The sequence below is a fragment of the Pseudoliparis swirei genome, unplaced genomic scaffold, assembly GCF_029220125.1.
Source record: "Pseudoliparis swirei isolate HS2019 ecotype Mariana Trench unplaced genomic scaffold, NWPU_hadal_v1 hadal_26, whole genome shotgun sequence".
NCBI classification, from domain to species: domain Eukaryota; kingdom Metazoa; phylum Chordata; class Actinopteri; order Perciformes; family Liparidae; genus Pseudoliparis; species Pseudoliparis swirei.
In genome coordinates, this window is record NW_026613262.1 from 617,409 (window position 1) to 633,401 (window position 15,993).

The 15,993-nt window shown below is 42.9% G+C and overlaps 1 protein-coding gene, 1 long non-coding RNA gene and 1 pseudogene across 2 annotated transcripts; 1 reads left to right on the forward strand and 2 right to left on the reverse strand.

Moving 5' to 3' along the window:
- Positions 1-850: 850 nt before the first annotated feature.
- Positions 851-2,191, reverse strand: LOC130191084 (uncharacterized). The gene is made up of 3 exons (XR_008831106.1): positions 2,131-2,191; positions 1,954-2,033; positions 851-1,540 (listed from the first exon to the last, which is right to left on the reverse strand). It is a non-coding gene; the product is annotated as an uncharacterized LOC130191084 (long non-coding RNA).
- A 1,907-nt stretch (positions 2,192-4,098) lies between these two features.
- LOC130191005 (mitochondrial import receptor subunit TOM20 homolog) lies at positions 4,099-6,643 on the reverse strand (the record flags this gene model as incomplete). Its single annotated transcript, XM_056410679.1, has 2 exons — positions 4,099-6,312; positions 6,452-6,643. Coding segments are annotated over 2 exons (297 nt in total), but the record flags the coding sequence as incomplete, so codon positions are not given.
- A 3,605-nt stretch (positions 6,644-10,248) lies between these two features.
- Positions 10,249-12,072, forward strand: LOC130191033 (E3 ubiquitin-protein ligase TRIM39-like; annotated as a pseudogene).
- The last annotated feature ends 3,921 nt before the right edge of the window (positions 12,073-15,993 follow it).

Genomic DNA, 15,993 nt, shown 5'->3' on the forward strand with positions numbered 1-15,993 from the left:
ATATGGAAGTTCTGTTTTGGAAGATCACCAGTATCATTATACATGAAGATCATGCTTTTATTTTGACTTGCACAGTTGATACACTCTATTTTGATGAGCACTTCGGTGCTTATTGTATCAAGGAGAGGGATGATTCATTTTCTGTTGTTTCTATTGATGAGTTGATTTATTATAGACCCTATGATAAACAGTTATCTAATGAGATGGATGACAAAATATACATTGTGCCACATTGCCATGTTGTGTGAACTGTGCTATTGTTTTGTGTTACCCGTGCTATTGTTTTGTGTGACCTGTGCTGTTGAGGCTGTCATTTAAGAAATATTGTATAATGCAAATACTATGTTTGTGGTGGGCTTGAAAATACAAGTTTTATTTGAACAAACTTTTGTATTTTGTTCTTCATTGTAATTAAATAGTAGGAGTATACTGAATTCCAAAGTAAAATAGTACCATATCTAGCATTAAAGATTAACTCCCTACAGTGTTAAAAATATATATAAATCAACTCTACAAGAGTAAATACAGAGTTTAATTCTTAAATCCTTTATAGTGTTGCATAGCTCAACCCAACACTAGTCGGTGTTAAAACAATATACAAATAGTGTTAAATTCTGACACTGCACACTAGTGTTGTGTAAATTCAACACTGGCCTGTGTTGACTGGTGTTAAATGTCAACTCATTGAGAGAGAGTTGTCCAACTCGATCACAGTGTTGATCTTTTAACACTTTTAAAAGTGTAGTTTTAACTCAAAATAGAGTGGACCAATATAGACACTTTCAAAGTGTTGAATTTAACTCTATTGGTGTTGAATTGACACTCCGGATTTTGCTGTGCACTTGTACAATCGTAAATAGATGTGACATGTGGCTTCAAGAGCTCCAGCAATATGTTCTACATTGTTTTGTCGATGGAACATTACTAGTATTCCATTCTTCCTGTTGTTCAGTGTTCGCAATGTTTCTAATCTCTGTTCACAGTACCATCGTCATTATATACTCGTCACGAAAGTCAATTAGTTGTTGTCGGTATTGTGTGGCTGTTGCGTTGCGAACAAGCATCGCTAAACATGTTTCAAAGTGTAAATATCCTAACAAGGTAACCAGTTGTTTCAGATCCCCTCCGCCAAACTGTTCCATGAAACAAAAGATGTGACGTAATGGTTGAATATATCAATTACTTGAGTTGAAACTAATATCTGGTGGCGCAGCGCACAGACTGCGCGGCTTAGAGTGCAGTTTCATTTTGCGTGACAGAGATCGAAACCAGGTCGGGCGATCTTTTTATTTTTATTTTTTATTAAATGTATTTCTTCCTACGTGGCTGTGATGCACTGCTCACTTATACAATCGTAATCGCCGAAATGGATATGAACGGAGGCTTGAAGATCTCCAGCAATATGTTTGTGAATGTGTGACGAATCTGGTGAGCGAGACAGAGCCCCGCTGCAGATGTGAAGAGAACACAACACACGCACGCGTAGGGAAACCAGTAGGTTTGAAAACCAGTAGGGGTGTAACACCGGTACCGGTCGAGTCTGGAGGGAACACCCGAGAAACGCGCTTTGAATTCGGACACCGAGAAGAGCCACACGGCGGCGACGACGGGGGCTCAGCTCACTCTGACGTGCACGCCAACGCTCGTGCAAACTATCAACGTTTTATTAAAAACAAAGAGACAGTTGAAGCACACAAGTCCACTTAAAAGACACACTTTGTTTTCTTTATAAAGTTTGTAACTGTTCCTTTACAGTAACTTTGGTTTAAGCGGTTCAAATATATATATACACACATATATAAATTCAAATACATGAATAATATATATATTCAAAGAAATATATATATATATAAATATATACTGTATATATATAATAAATAATATATATACAATAAATAAATGATTTATATGTATATATATATATACATATATCTGTGATGTGAGAGCTTGTACCTGCGATGTTGAACACAGCCTGCAGGCCGGAGGAACATTGCCGGTTGACGGTGTAACACGGCACCGTGTCCGGAAACCCGCTGAAACGAAGACAGAGCTGTGAGACACGCCGCGGCGGGACGGAGGAGGACGAGCGCGTGAGTCAGTGATGATGATGAAGAGGAGGAGGAGTCTGACCTGAGGAAGTGAGCCACCCTGGCCATCACAGCACCGGCTCCGGGCTGCAGCACGTTACCTGCAGACAGCAATACACAACCAAAATATAAAAAACACACCAGCAATAACAAGTACACAAGAGTACACGCAAGTACACAAGTACACGCAAGTACACACAAGTACACTAGAGTACACGCAAGTACACAAGAGTACACACAAGTACATACAATTAGAAATTAACATAACATTAGCATAAAATGAAAACACTCCAGTTGTACCTCAGAACAGTACCGAGTACTGGAGTAAATGTACTTTGTTACTTTCAAATCCACAACGCAGCAGAGAAGCACCAAGAAACAGGCTGAAGACGCCATCAGAGAGATGGAACAGGAGATCTCTGATCTGATGAAGAGGAGCACTGAGGTGGAGAAGCTCTCCCTCTCTGAAGACCACCTCCACCTCCTCCAGAGTGTCCAGTCCCTCAACATCCACCATCCACCACCCACCAAGGACTGGTCTCAGGTCAGTGTTCCTCCAGCATCACATGAGGGGACTGTGAGGAGAGCTGTGTCTCAGCTGGAGGAGACGCTCAGTAACATGATGAAGACGCTGGTTGCTGAAGTTGAGATGAAGAGGGTCCAGAAGTTTGCAGTGGACGTGACTCTTGATCCTGAAACAGCTCATCATGACCTCATCCTGTCTGATGACGGGAAACAAGTGAAACCTGCTCAGGTAGAGCAGCCACGTCTCCCCGACAATCCACAGAGGTTCTCTTCTTGTCTCTGTGTTTTAGGAACACAGAAGTTCTCTTCAGAAAAACTTTACTATGAGGTTCAAGTTAAACAAAAGACTGAATGGTATTTAGGAGTGACCAGAGAGTCAGCCAGCAGGAAGGGACCCATCTCACCGAGTCCTGAGAACGGTTACTGGACTATATGTTTGAGAAATGGAAATGAGTATGAAGCTGCTGATGATCCTCCAGTTGTTCTCTCCCTGAGGTCTGGGCCTCAGAAGGTGGGGGTGTTTGTGGACTATGAGGAGGGTCTGGTCTCCTTCTATGACGTAGAAGCTGCAGCTCTCATCTACTCCTTTACTGGCTGCTCCTTCAAGGAGAAACTCCTCCCATTCTTCTATCCTGGTCGTTATCTTGATGGTATAAACTCTGCTCCTCTGATCATCTCTCCTGTTGGAGTAAACTAATCACTCTGTTTGTTGTAATGATTTTCTTCATTGAAGAGAATAAATGTACATATCTTGTCTTAATATCATGCAGTTGAACTTGACATCTTACTGTGGTGATTGATTTACACGTAAAATGTATTAAATGTATCCCGTTACATATAAACATATTAATCTCTTAAACTCTGCATGATGACACATCATATGTAGAATTTAAATTCAAATCTTTGTTAAATCTAAGACATTTATTTCTACGTCCAGAAGAAAGATCCAGAAAAGTAAAGCCTGGTTGACAGAAGTTGTTTCATGACAAATAAATTGTATTCTGTGACTTTCATAATAAAAGAGGTTTACAAGCAAAACAAGACTTTTTTGAAATAAATATTATTTTTACAGTTCTTACAAGTCCATCTGAAACCATGAGTCACTTGACAGAAAATGAAATGGAAACTATTTGTAATGGTTTAATAAATGTTACCTGTAAAAACATTTCATGTTTCCAGCTTCACAAATGTGAAGTTTTGCTACTTTTCTTTTTAATAATGTTAATAATGTCAATGCTTTAGTCATAATGTTGAGGTTTGGCCAAACAAACATTGTGAAGGTGTCAGTTCAGGATGCCGACTGGACACGAGGAGCTGGAGTCCAGATGTGGCTCGTCGTGTCCCAAGTTCTCAGGAACAGAAATAAAAGACATTGGAAATGTTTTCTCACTACAAGCTATTTACTAAACGGATGACACAGCGACCAGCAAGAAGTAGATAGAGGCGTAATTTAATAAAAAGAAAATAATCTCACAAGACAACTTCAGTCTGTCCACATTGTTTTATTTTCCTACAGAGCGTCGTCCTCTCAAAATGACTAAACAAAACATTTCAGCACTTTTTTTACAAAGTGTTTGCGAGTCGAGAACGAACAGAAGACCGATAACAAACTAATTGAAACAATAAATACTTTGCGGAGAGAAGATTCCCGTTTCTGGAACGTTCCACGACTGATAAAGGAACCGCGAGGACGGAGTAACCCTGGTACACGATGCTGTCGGGACGGGAGGGGGGGGGGGGCTGTTATGATCCAGATACTCTTCATACCCCAAAACGGGTCATTTAAGTTAAAAGACAAACACACACGACTGTCATGGATAAACCAGGAATAAAAAAACCTAAATTCCACTTCCGGTGTGCGGTATTAACTGGTTTTTGAATTAACTGGTTTTGGTACGCGTGCATGAGGCAGATGTGCCGTAGGAGTGGCCTCGAGTTGCCTCTCAGGACCCGTCTGACTAACTAGGAAATGCACATTTCCATCGCTTAGCCTCTCTGTCACGTTCTTTTTATGTAACGCTAATGTTTTAAAGACTAAACACGGATGACTTTGCTGTAAAATGTGATACCTGTTCGGGAGGCTGTAGTTGAGACGCCGAGGACACGGAGCGAGGACAAAGTAGGTGACTCTGCTGGTGCCTGTTCAATATACGACTAACTTCAATAAATACTTGACAAAATGCTCTTGTTGTCAGTCTGATATTTATGTTATACGTCGTTATCTGACGTCAAGTCGATGTGAGACCAGTTTACTCTTCATACAGTGTGTAATGAAGCATGTAGCCCGTTGTTTACACCCAGCTCGCCCACCGCTGTCAGCTGGGAAACTGTGATCGACTCAGATTAAGTTGTGATACCACAACAAGACTTTGTGCTGTCTTCACATCTCTTATGTTTTATATTCGAGACTACGGATCAACATATATCCTCGTAACTATACTCTACCCTGTGCAGCACTCACTGTCCAGATTAAACATGACTTACCTGTTGTTTTGTTACGATAAGGACACACATAACTACACACAGGAGTGAGCGTGTCTTTTGACACATGACGGGGGAGCAGCTTGCTCCAGCCTTCATTTAGGATTTCGACGGCATTAACGAAACGTTTTCCACCTTCATGACGATCATATCACTTGTTCACTGGTGATAAAAAAATATCTAAACCGACAATACAAAAATAATATAAACACGGATTTCTCAAAGAATCGAACAGCCGACTTGTGCACCTGCTGTTCTGTTCGTTGCTTGTGAACTACCATTGAGCTATAGGTATTTCACCCGATAACCCGATTTACATTACAATGTACTTTGCAATAACAAAAACTGACTTTGAGCAAATTAAGTAAGTAATATAGTAACTTTGGAAGACATTAATATTTATATAATATATTCTAACACCGACTGCCTTTTCTTCTAACATCATAGACCCACCTAACTCAAATACGTGATTGCATAGGCAACAGCCGCTTTGTGCATTAAAGTTGATGCGACAATAGGAAACGCAGTTACTGATTATCACTATGAGTGATTTATCTATTCATCTAAAACTTAAACTGACTGTAATCAACCCATATTCCTCTATAGCTCAATGGTAGTTGGGATGCAAGTTAGGAGGCCCTGTGGTCGCAGATGATCGCAGGTTCGATTCTTGGCGTTAATCTTAATCCATTTTTTAATTGTTTGTATCGCCAGTGAACAAGTGATATGTTCGTCATGAAGGTGGAAAACGTTTCGTTAATGCCGTCGAAATCCTAAATGAAGGCTGGAGCAAGCTGCTCACCCGTCATGTGTCAAAAGACACGCTCACTCCTGTGTGTAGTTATGTGTGTCCTTATCGTAACAAAACAACAGGTAACAGTCTTTAAAACATTAGCGTTACATAAAAAGAACGTGACAGAGAGGCTAAGCGATGGAAATGTGCATTTCCTAGTTAGTCAGACGGGTCCTGAGAGGCAACTCGAGGCCACTCCTACGGCACATCTGCCTCATGCACGCGTACCAAAACCAGTTAATTCAAAAACCAGTTAATACCGCACACCGGAAGTGATGGACGTCGGCCGGCGTGATGGAGGCCGAGGCGTTGGCGAGGTCGTCACGGAGGGTCCACGTGAGGAAGAGGAGGAGGAGGAGGGCTCGGGGGCGGTCTCCTCCTGGTCCTCATGTCGTCCTCGCTCAGACTCTGGGCGCTCACGATCCGCTGCAGGACCGGAGCACAACACACAGCGGGGTTAGTCTCTTCTCGGTGGCCCGTCGTTATGTTCTTCTGCTCCCGCTTGTTCCCGCGTGGAGAACCGAAGGACTCGCGGAGGTCCGAGAGGAGCGCTGGGCCCGCCTACCTGGCTGATGCTGGGCAGCTTGGTGAGCAGCATCTGGAAGACGGGCGGAGGCAGAGTCTGCTGCAGCACCTGCAGCAGCTGCTGCGGCTGACCGCACACGGCGATGGCGTTGGTCAGGTGGTCCACGCCTTTCTCTAGTCGCCTGTGGAGCGCAGCGCAGACACGAGGCGTGAAGACGAGCACTCGGGCGTCTCACAGGAAGCCCCTTCTTCTTCTTCTTCTTCTTCTTCTTCTTTTTAGGCGGCTGGCATCCAAACTGGTGCATTACCGCCACCTACTGCCTTTCTTTGCGAACTAGAAATATCTAGCACTTTATCCCCTCAAAAATAAAAGAAAAGAAATAGAAATAAAAATAAACTAAACTAAGAAGGGAGCCCTGTCAACTTCAGTGCCCTAAATTCTTCTCTTCAACCCTGTCTCCTTCAGATACTGCAGCACCCTTCCTGCCCCCAAGGATAATGCATCCCTCAATTGCACCCCTCCTCCTGCCAGCCTCCTCTTCAACCTGCCTCGCTCGCTTCTAAATTTCTGGCAATGCCACATGACATGATCCACCGTTTCTGCTGTCTTGCAGTACTCGCACAGTCCGGTTGGGTGTTTTTTAATTAAGTGCATTGTTTTGTTTAGCTTTGTATGTCCAGTGGTGTAAAGTAACGAAGTAGAAGTACTTCGTTACTTTACTTAAGTAGTTTTTTTGGGTATCTGTACTTTATTTTACTACTTATATTTCTGTTTACTTTTACTTTTACTTCACTACATTTTGCAATGAAAACTTGTACTTTTACTCCGATACATTTCCCCTGAAACAGTATCGTTACTCGTTACTACGGAAAAAAATAATCATGAGAAACATCGGGGACTGTTGTGGAACACACCGCAGCGCACCTGAACGCAGCACGAGCACCAGGTTGGGGATCAGTGGTCCTTGCCGCGTGTTTTCTCTTCCCAGTGATGCCCAGGATGCGAGCGAGCGGCTACAGATACGACTCATTTCATGTGGAGCAGCAATGGAAGCTACTCCAACAACCACGGGGACCAAGATCAACGTCCGTGGCCATATTTGGGCGAACTCTTTTCTTTTGTCGGAGTGAAAGTTTCTTCCTACCGGATGAAGTGCCTCTTATGCCGACCGAAAGCTACGGAGATACTGGCCTTCAACAACTCACCAACCTCAGGAAACACATTGAGGTAAATTAAGATTAATCCCATGAGCCGCAACGTTAATGTTTAGTCATCATAAACCTGTTAAGATATCTAGCAGTGTTGTCCTCAGGATTGGAGTAAGTTATATCTTTGGCAGGAGAGGAGACAGGTGTCTGATTGTCCTACGCATGTTGTATGTTAGGCTAACGTTCGCTAGCTATCGTCAATTAAATGAGACAATTAGCGTGAGTGGAGCAGACGGATCTCTAGCGAGTTAATGAGCTGAAGAAGTGTTGACAGTTGTGAGAATTTGTTGATTTGAGTCGTCTTAGATATAATATAATGCTAATCATTACAGCATTATTATCATTATTTGTATTAATATTATAAGAGTGACGGTCCAGTAATGGCGACGATATTGATTTGGGACTGTTGTTGTGTTTAACTACAGAGATACAAGTACATATTCACAAATCAACTCTGGATGCACGGACAGTGCATGAAACTAAATGTATGAACCTCAAATTAAAACAAACTATTTTGTACAAAACTGTTGGTTGGGGTCATGACATGTTAGGAAGTGTTATTAATTCTATCATTTATATAATACCCTCACTTTATTTCAGGAATGGACTACATCAAGCAGCACATGGAAGAACCCTCCCTGCAGCTATGTGATGCCACCAGGTCCAGTTCATCTGATGAAGAGGACTTCTTCTTCGTCATCTCAAGCGCATGACAGCAGCAAACAGCTGGATGGAGACGTGGATCACGGTGACTTGTTGAAATGCTTCCCAACTGTGTGCTGCTGTCTGTGAAGCTAGACACACTCTACCTGCACCAGGGCCTGTGAAGCTAGACACACTCTACCTGCATCAGGGCCTGTGAAGCTAGACACACTCTACCTGCACCATCAGGGCCTGTGAAGCTAGACACACTCTACCTGCACCAGGTGAACGGCTCTTCAGCATCACAGGACTCGTCTTCAGCCCCAGAAGAGCGACACTGACATCTGGCCATTTTGAAAATCAACTTCTTTTGAAGATGAACAATACATTTTTCACTTTAAAGTGATGATTCTGGTTGTTACTTTTGGTTCTGCTTTTTTCTGTGTTAATTTTATATTTTAGTAATTTCATAGTATTCATATATTGCTAAGTTCATCCTATCTCATACTCCTTGTTTATGGCGGCCACAGCACCCAAACAAATAAACTTCATAATTCTCAAAATTCTGACCTTGTTTTTTTTATTACCAGCATTTACTTTTACTTTCAATACTTAAGTACATTTAATATCAGAAAATTACTTTTGATACTTAAGTACAAAAAAAATCAGATACTTTAATACTTTTACTCAAGTAGTATTCTCATAGGTGACTTTTACTTTTACTTGAGTAATTTTCCAGTCAAGTATCTTTACTTTTACTCAAGTATGACTTTTGGGTACTTTATACACCACTGCTTTTATGTATGTATGATGTGTATCGTCATTTGTAATAACTGATAATAATCTAATTATATCTCACCGGATTTAAAACAAAGGAGGCAAAAAGCCAGACGACTGTGTGAGTCTCAGGGAGGTGAAGGTGAGGTTTACACCCACAGAGCTGCAGGTAAGAGGCGGAGCCACCCTGAGGAGGAGAGCTGCTGCGTCACACCCCGGAAACCACACGTTGGTCCGGCAGAAACACCGCAGCGGAGACGAGTCTCTGCTTTTCTCTCAATTCAAAGTGACTTCATCAGAGTCTCTTACAAACACTGGTGAGTACATCTGATTATATTTACACCTGTAACCACCGGGATTAACGCAACACCTTAGCTTTAGGGCTCGATCACACCAGCCGCTTCAAACGCGCCGTGGTAAAAACGTGCCTGTGGAGTGCGCGCAGGGCGATACAACTTCATTTACAAAATGGAGTCAAGCAGCCGTCAAGCTCTTGCTGTGTTGTGGGATGAAGAGGAGGAGAACGCCCCATAAAAGCGGAGGTTATACCGCTAATATGAGTGTCTCGTCGGGGTTTGCCTTTTACTTTTGAATTTCCCGCCGTTCATACCACACGAAAACAGGAAGGAGAGCCCGCCTCCTGCTTGATCTGATTGGCTGCCTTGAGCCTCTTGCTTGATCCGATTGGCTGCATTGGGCCTCTTGTTTTTGTGCTCAAATCTTTTATTGGTTTTCGAAATGTATGCAAAAGAAAAGATGAACACACTGTACATATACAAAGATACTCAGACAAAAACCATACAAAAAATATATTATATATATACGGTTAGACATGCAAAAACCTGCACACAGTATTTTGCTGATTCATTCTTCAACATTTTTAGAGTAGTCTCATATTCATTCTTTTGGCCTAATCTAGTTTTATTCAGATGCGAAGAACATGAGATTGCTGTATTCCTTATGCAACCTCTGATGGCACTCTATAGAATACACGGATCATTAGTGGTCCCAACATTTTCTGAAATATAAACAGTAAAGGCATCTCTAAAGTAGGTGCAAAACTCATTATTTCTTCATTATTTCTGCTGTTCTTTAACTCACTTTTGACTTATTCTGTGCTCCTTTGCAAGAGGAGCGAGGTTGAGTCTGTCGGCACGACTTTGATCTTGTTTCTTAATTCAAAGACATACAAATAATTACACCGTTTTTTTCCCCCTTTTCAACAAATAATGAAACTATTTTTAATATAATGTTCTTTTCTTCCTCAATGTGTGTAGATATGGCTTCTGCAAACTTTCTGCTGTCTGAAGATCAGTTCCTGTGCTCCATCTGTCTGGATGTGTTCACTGATCCAGTCACAACACCATGTGGACACAACTTCTGCAAAAAGTGCATCAATGATAACTGGAATACCAACAACCAGAACATGTGTCCACTGTGTACAAAGGTTTTCTTCTCAAGACCTGAGCTGCTCGTCAACACTTTGTTCTCTGGGATGGTTTCTCAGTTCAGACAGTCGACTCAGCAGAAAGCCAGCAGCAGCAGCTCAGAGCAACAAGAGTCCAGACCAGGAGAAGTTCCCTGTGACGTCTGCACTGGAACCAAACTGAAGGCCCTGAAGTCCTGCCTGGTGTGTCTGGTCTCCTACTGTGAGACTCACCTGGAGCCTCACCTGACAGCTTCACGCCTGAAGAGACATCAGCTGATGGACCCTGTGGAGAACCTGGAAGACAGGATGTGTCTGAAGCACGATAAACCTCTGGAGCTGTTCTGTAGGACCGACCAGACGTGTGTCTGCATGCTCTGCACTGTGTTGGACCACAAGATGCACAATGTTGTTCCTCTGAAACAAGAATGTGAAGGAAAGAAGGTGGAGCTGCAGAAGACAGAGGCTGAAACTCAGGAGATGATCCAGAAGAGACGCCTGAAGATTCAGGAGGTCCAACACAACGTGAAGCTCAGTGAGGAAGATGCAGACCGAGAGAAAGCAGAAGGTGTTCAGGTCTTCACTGGTCTGAAGGAGTCTGTGGAGAGGAAACTGAAGGAGCTCATCACTACGATAGAAGAGAAGCAGAGAAGCACCAAGAAACAGGCTGAAGACGCCATCAGAGAGATGGAACAGGAGATCTCTGATCTGATGAAGAGGAGCACTGAGGTGGAAGCTCCTCTCTGAAGACCACCTCCACCTCCTCCAGAGTGTCCAGTCCCTCAACATCCACCATCCACCACCCACCAAGGACTGGTCTCAGGTCAGTGTTCCTCCAGCATCACATGAGGGGACTGTGAGGAGAGCTGTGTCTCAGCTGGAGGAGACGCTCAGTAACATGATGAAGACGCTGGTTGAAGTGAAGATGAAGAAGCTGGTTGAAGTTGAGATGAAGAGGGTCCAGAAGTTTGCAGTGGACGTGACTCTTGATCCTGAAACAGCTCATCATCAACTCATCCTGTCTGATGACGGGAAACAAGTGAAACATGCTCAGGTAAAGCAGCCACGTCTCCCCGACAATCCACAGAGGTTCTCTTCTTGTCTCTGTGTCTTAGGAACACAGAAGTTCTCTTCAGAAAAACTTTATTACGAGGTTCAAGTTAAACAAAAGACTGAATGGGCTTTAGGAGTGGTCAGAGAGTCGGTCAACAGGAAGGGACTCATCACACTGAGTCCTCAGAACGGTTACTGGACTATATGGTTGAGAAATGGAAATGAGTACAGAGCTGCTGCTGGTCCTCCAGTTGTTCTCTCCCTGAAGTCTGGGCCTCAGAAGGTGGGGGTGTTTGTGGACTATGAGGAGGGTCTGGTCTCCTTCTATGACGTAGAAGCTGCAGCTCTCATCTACTCCTTTACTGGCTGCTCCTTCAAGGAGAAACTCCTCCCATTCTTCTGTCCTGGTCGTTATCATGATGGTATAAACTCTGCTCCTCTGATCATCTCTCCTGTTGGAGTAAACTAATCACTCTTTGGTTATTGTAATGATTTTCTTCATTGAAGAGAATAAATGTACATATCTTGTCTTAATATCATGCAGTTGAACTTGACATCTTACTGTTTACTGTGGTGATTGATTTACACGTCATTATTAAATGTATCCCGTTACATATAAACATATTAATCTCTTAAACTCTGCATCATGACACATATGTACAATATCAATTCAAATCTTTGTTAAATCTAAGACATTTATTTCCACGTCCAGAAGAAAGATGCAGAAAAGTAAAGCCTGGTTGACAGAAGTTGTTTCATGACAAATAAATTGTATTCTGTGACTTCCATAATAAAAGATGTTTACAAGCAAAACAAGACTTTTAAAATAAATATAATTTTTACAGTTCTTACAAGTCCATCTGAAACCATGAGTCAATTGACAGAAAATGAAATGGAAACTATTTGTAATGGTTTAATAAATGTTACCTGTAAAAACATTTCATGTTTCCAGCTTCACAAATGTGAAGTTGTGCTACTTTTTTTAAATAATGTTAATAATGTCAATGCTTGAGTCATAATGTTGAGGTTTGGCCAAACAAACATTGTGAAGGTGTCAGTTCAGGATGCCGACTGGACACGAGGAGCTGGAGTCCAGATGTGGCTCGTCGTGTCCCAAGTTCTCAGGTACAGAAATAAAAGACATTGGAAATGTTTTCTCACAACAAGCTATTTACTAAACGGATGACACAGCGACCAGCAAGAAGTAGATAGAGGCGTAATTTAATAAAAAGAAAATAATCTCACAAGACAACTTCAGTCTGTCCACATTGTTTTATTTTCCTAGAGCGTCGTCCTCTCTCAAAATGACTAAACAAAACATTTCAGCACTGTTTTTACAAAGTGTTTGCGAGTCGAGAACGAACAGAAGACCGATAACAAACTAATTGAAACAATAAATACTTTGTGGAGCGGAGAGAAGATTCCCGTTTCTGGAACGTTCCACGACTACATTGTTAGGCGGATGGCATCCAGTGAACGGTGCATTTCCGCCACCTACTGCAGTGGAGTGTGGACCAGAGACCCTATCCCCTTACAAAACCAAACAAACAAAACCAAACCCAACAAAATACCCACAAAACAAAATCAATAAAACAAACAAAACAAAAGGGAGATTCAAAAATGTCAGTGCTTTAAATTCTATTGCTTAATCCTGTTTCTTTCAAATATTGTAATACCTGTCCTGCCCCCAATTTTAACGCATCTGTTAGATTTAGTTCCTCCACTCCCAGCTTCCTCTTCAACATGTGTCGCTCAAGTGTGTATTTCTGACAATGACAAATGATCTGTTCTCCAGATTGTGGTCCTTGACAGTCTCACATCGTCCTGTTGGCTGTTTATTGACTAGATGCATTGTTTAGTTCAGCCTTGGCCCGATCCTCAGTCTGGTGACTCTGTGTTCTTCTGCTCTGCTTCTTCTAGCTGGCCTCCCTTTGCCAACTTCCCTCTGCACAGCATACAGATGTCTTCCTGTTTACCCTACATCACAACTATGCTGCCATTCCTTCATAATGTTTCTTTTGATAATTGTTTTAACTTCTGCTTTGCTGTGTAAATGTCCGTCTTGTGCTGCCTTTCTAACGCTTGTGTTGCTAGTGTATCTGCTCTTTCGTTTCCTTGCACCCCCCTGTGTGCTGGTACCCACAGAAATGCTTCGACAATACCCATATTCTTTAGACGGAACAGTGTTTCATATGTTTCATTCATTAAATCCTGCCTGCTATGTGAAGTGAATGATTGTAATGAGGATGTTGTTGAACTAGAGTCTGAACAGACGATGACCTTTTGACCCGAACCTCCTCTCCCCACTGCAGTGCTGTTAAGATGGCCAACGTCTCCACTGTAGACACAGACAGATGCTCTGAGGTTCTCTTCTTAACTTCATATCTTAAGGACGGTGACTGCAAACCCAGTTCTCCCTGTCAGGGTCTTTTGATCCGTCTGTAAATGCTGGAATAAATGATAAGTATGTCGTCTCCAGTCTATCCTCCACCATTCCTGCCACGTTATTATTGTCTTTAAATGCTTGGTCTTTGTCTAAAAAATAAAGATCAACTGACACTGAGGGAAAGAGCCATGGTGGTGTAATTGATAGCGGTATTGCAGGAGTGAATGTGATCTGATCCAATGACATATCTTTGGCTAACTTCTCACTGCTCCATGCGAAACACTCCTGCTTGGCCCGTCTCTTTCCCAACATGGCAGAAGTACTTTTTTTGTTGGATGATTTTCTCTAGAATGCCCTTGCAGGTTGGCCCAGTAATTTATAGTTCGGAGCTTGCGTCTCAAATGCAGCGGCATCTCACCCATCTCCACCTGCAGAGCAGCCACCTGGTCTTAAAGCACCACGACAGTCTCAGAGCTCGGGATCGCAACACTTCCAGCTTCTTTAGTGACGTTTTTGCAGCTGATCCAAATACGACACAGCCGTAGTCAAGGACCGACCTCATCAGAGCGATATAAAAAAAATTAATCGCAGCCCTGCTGGCTCCCCATTCTGACCCTGTTAGACACCTCATTACATTTAGAATCGTTTTACATTTCTTGACTATCCTCTGAATCTGCTCATTCCATGTTAATTTATCATCGAGCCACACACCAAGGAACCTAAAAACTCTCACTTGTTCAATCTTTTGTCCGTACATCTCGATCTGAGCATCAACTCCTCTTTTCCTAGTAAACATGATTGTTTTAGTTTTCCCCACAGAAAATGTGAATCCCCATGAATAAGACCATCTTTCTACCACTTTCACAGCCTCTTGTACTTTACCTTTAATGTGATTTATGTTCTTCCCCCTCTTCCACAGTGCTCCATCATCAGCAAATAGAGATCCGCCAATACCACCCTGGACTTGAAGGAAAACATCATTGATCATGATGGAGAACAGTATGGGACTAATGACACCACCCTGAGGTGTCCCATTCTCTACCAGGTATCGTCTAGATCAGCGGTTCCCAAACTTTTTAGGCCACGCACCCCCTTCTACATCCCGACCGGGTTCACGCACCCCCAATCCCCCACACCTTAAAAAAAAACCGCAACAGAGCCTATTTATAGCCGCATAAAATCGGACCAATGCGAGAACTGTTTGCTCGCGCGGCTCGCATGTTTGTTCCAAGATTTAGTCCGCTGTATAAATTTCAGTTACACAAGGCGTCACTTTTAAAGAGCAATAAGGATGGCGAGGACACACGCACAGGCTCAGAGGCAGATTGCATTTCACATTTATTTACTTAAACACAGTAAGCCACGTAAAGAACAAAGAGTGGCACATGCATCGGCTCAGAAACAGATATAAATAAAAAAGGAGGAGTCCATATGAGGATTTTCACATGCAGCGCAGGTGGCTCAGCCTGCAGCAAGAGAGATAGAGAGGGAGGGGGAGAAAGTGAGAGACCTGATTATTCCCAGTAACCTGTAGCAATAATAACATTTGGCCACATACATCTATTAATGCGACGGATGGGCCTGCATCTTTGCACAAAGCTCTCCCATGTTTGGCGCAATTGAAGACAGTTTAAGCCTCAGATCTTTCTCAACAGCATCCAGTCTTTGCCGATATTTGGTCTTCACTGGTGTCAGAGCAGAGAAACCACCTCACTGCACAACACGCACTGTGGCTTGGGCGTCTGCATTGCCAATCCAAGTGAAGCCCAGACCCAGATAATTGTCATCATATTTCCTCTTTTTTTCCCCAGTCTGATGCTCACTCTCGTTTCCTCTTTTTCCCCCTTGACTCCGCGATGGGCCTCTGTGCTCCCGGTTTGTCTGTGATATCCCTTCCTCCTGCTCCGTCTCCTCCGTCTCCTCTTTCTCCGACTCCCGGTCGATGTCTTCTCCCGGTCTCTCCCCAACGCACCTCTCCGTTTCTCGCCTCCGGTTCCTCACTCTCTCTCTGTCCCTCTCCTCTTTTATTACTGATAGCTTCAGATGTCCCACCTGACAGCTTCCCCGATTTCAGCCAGTTTAACATATT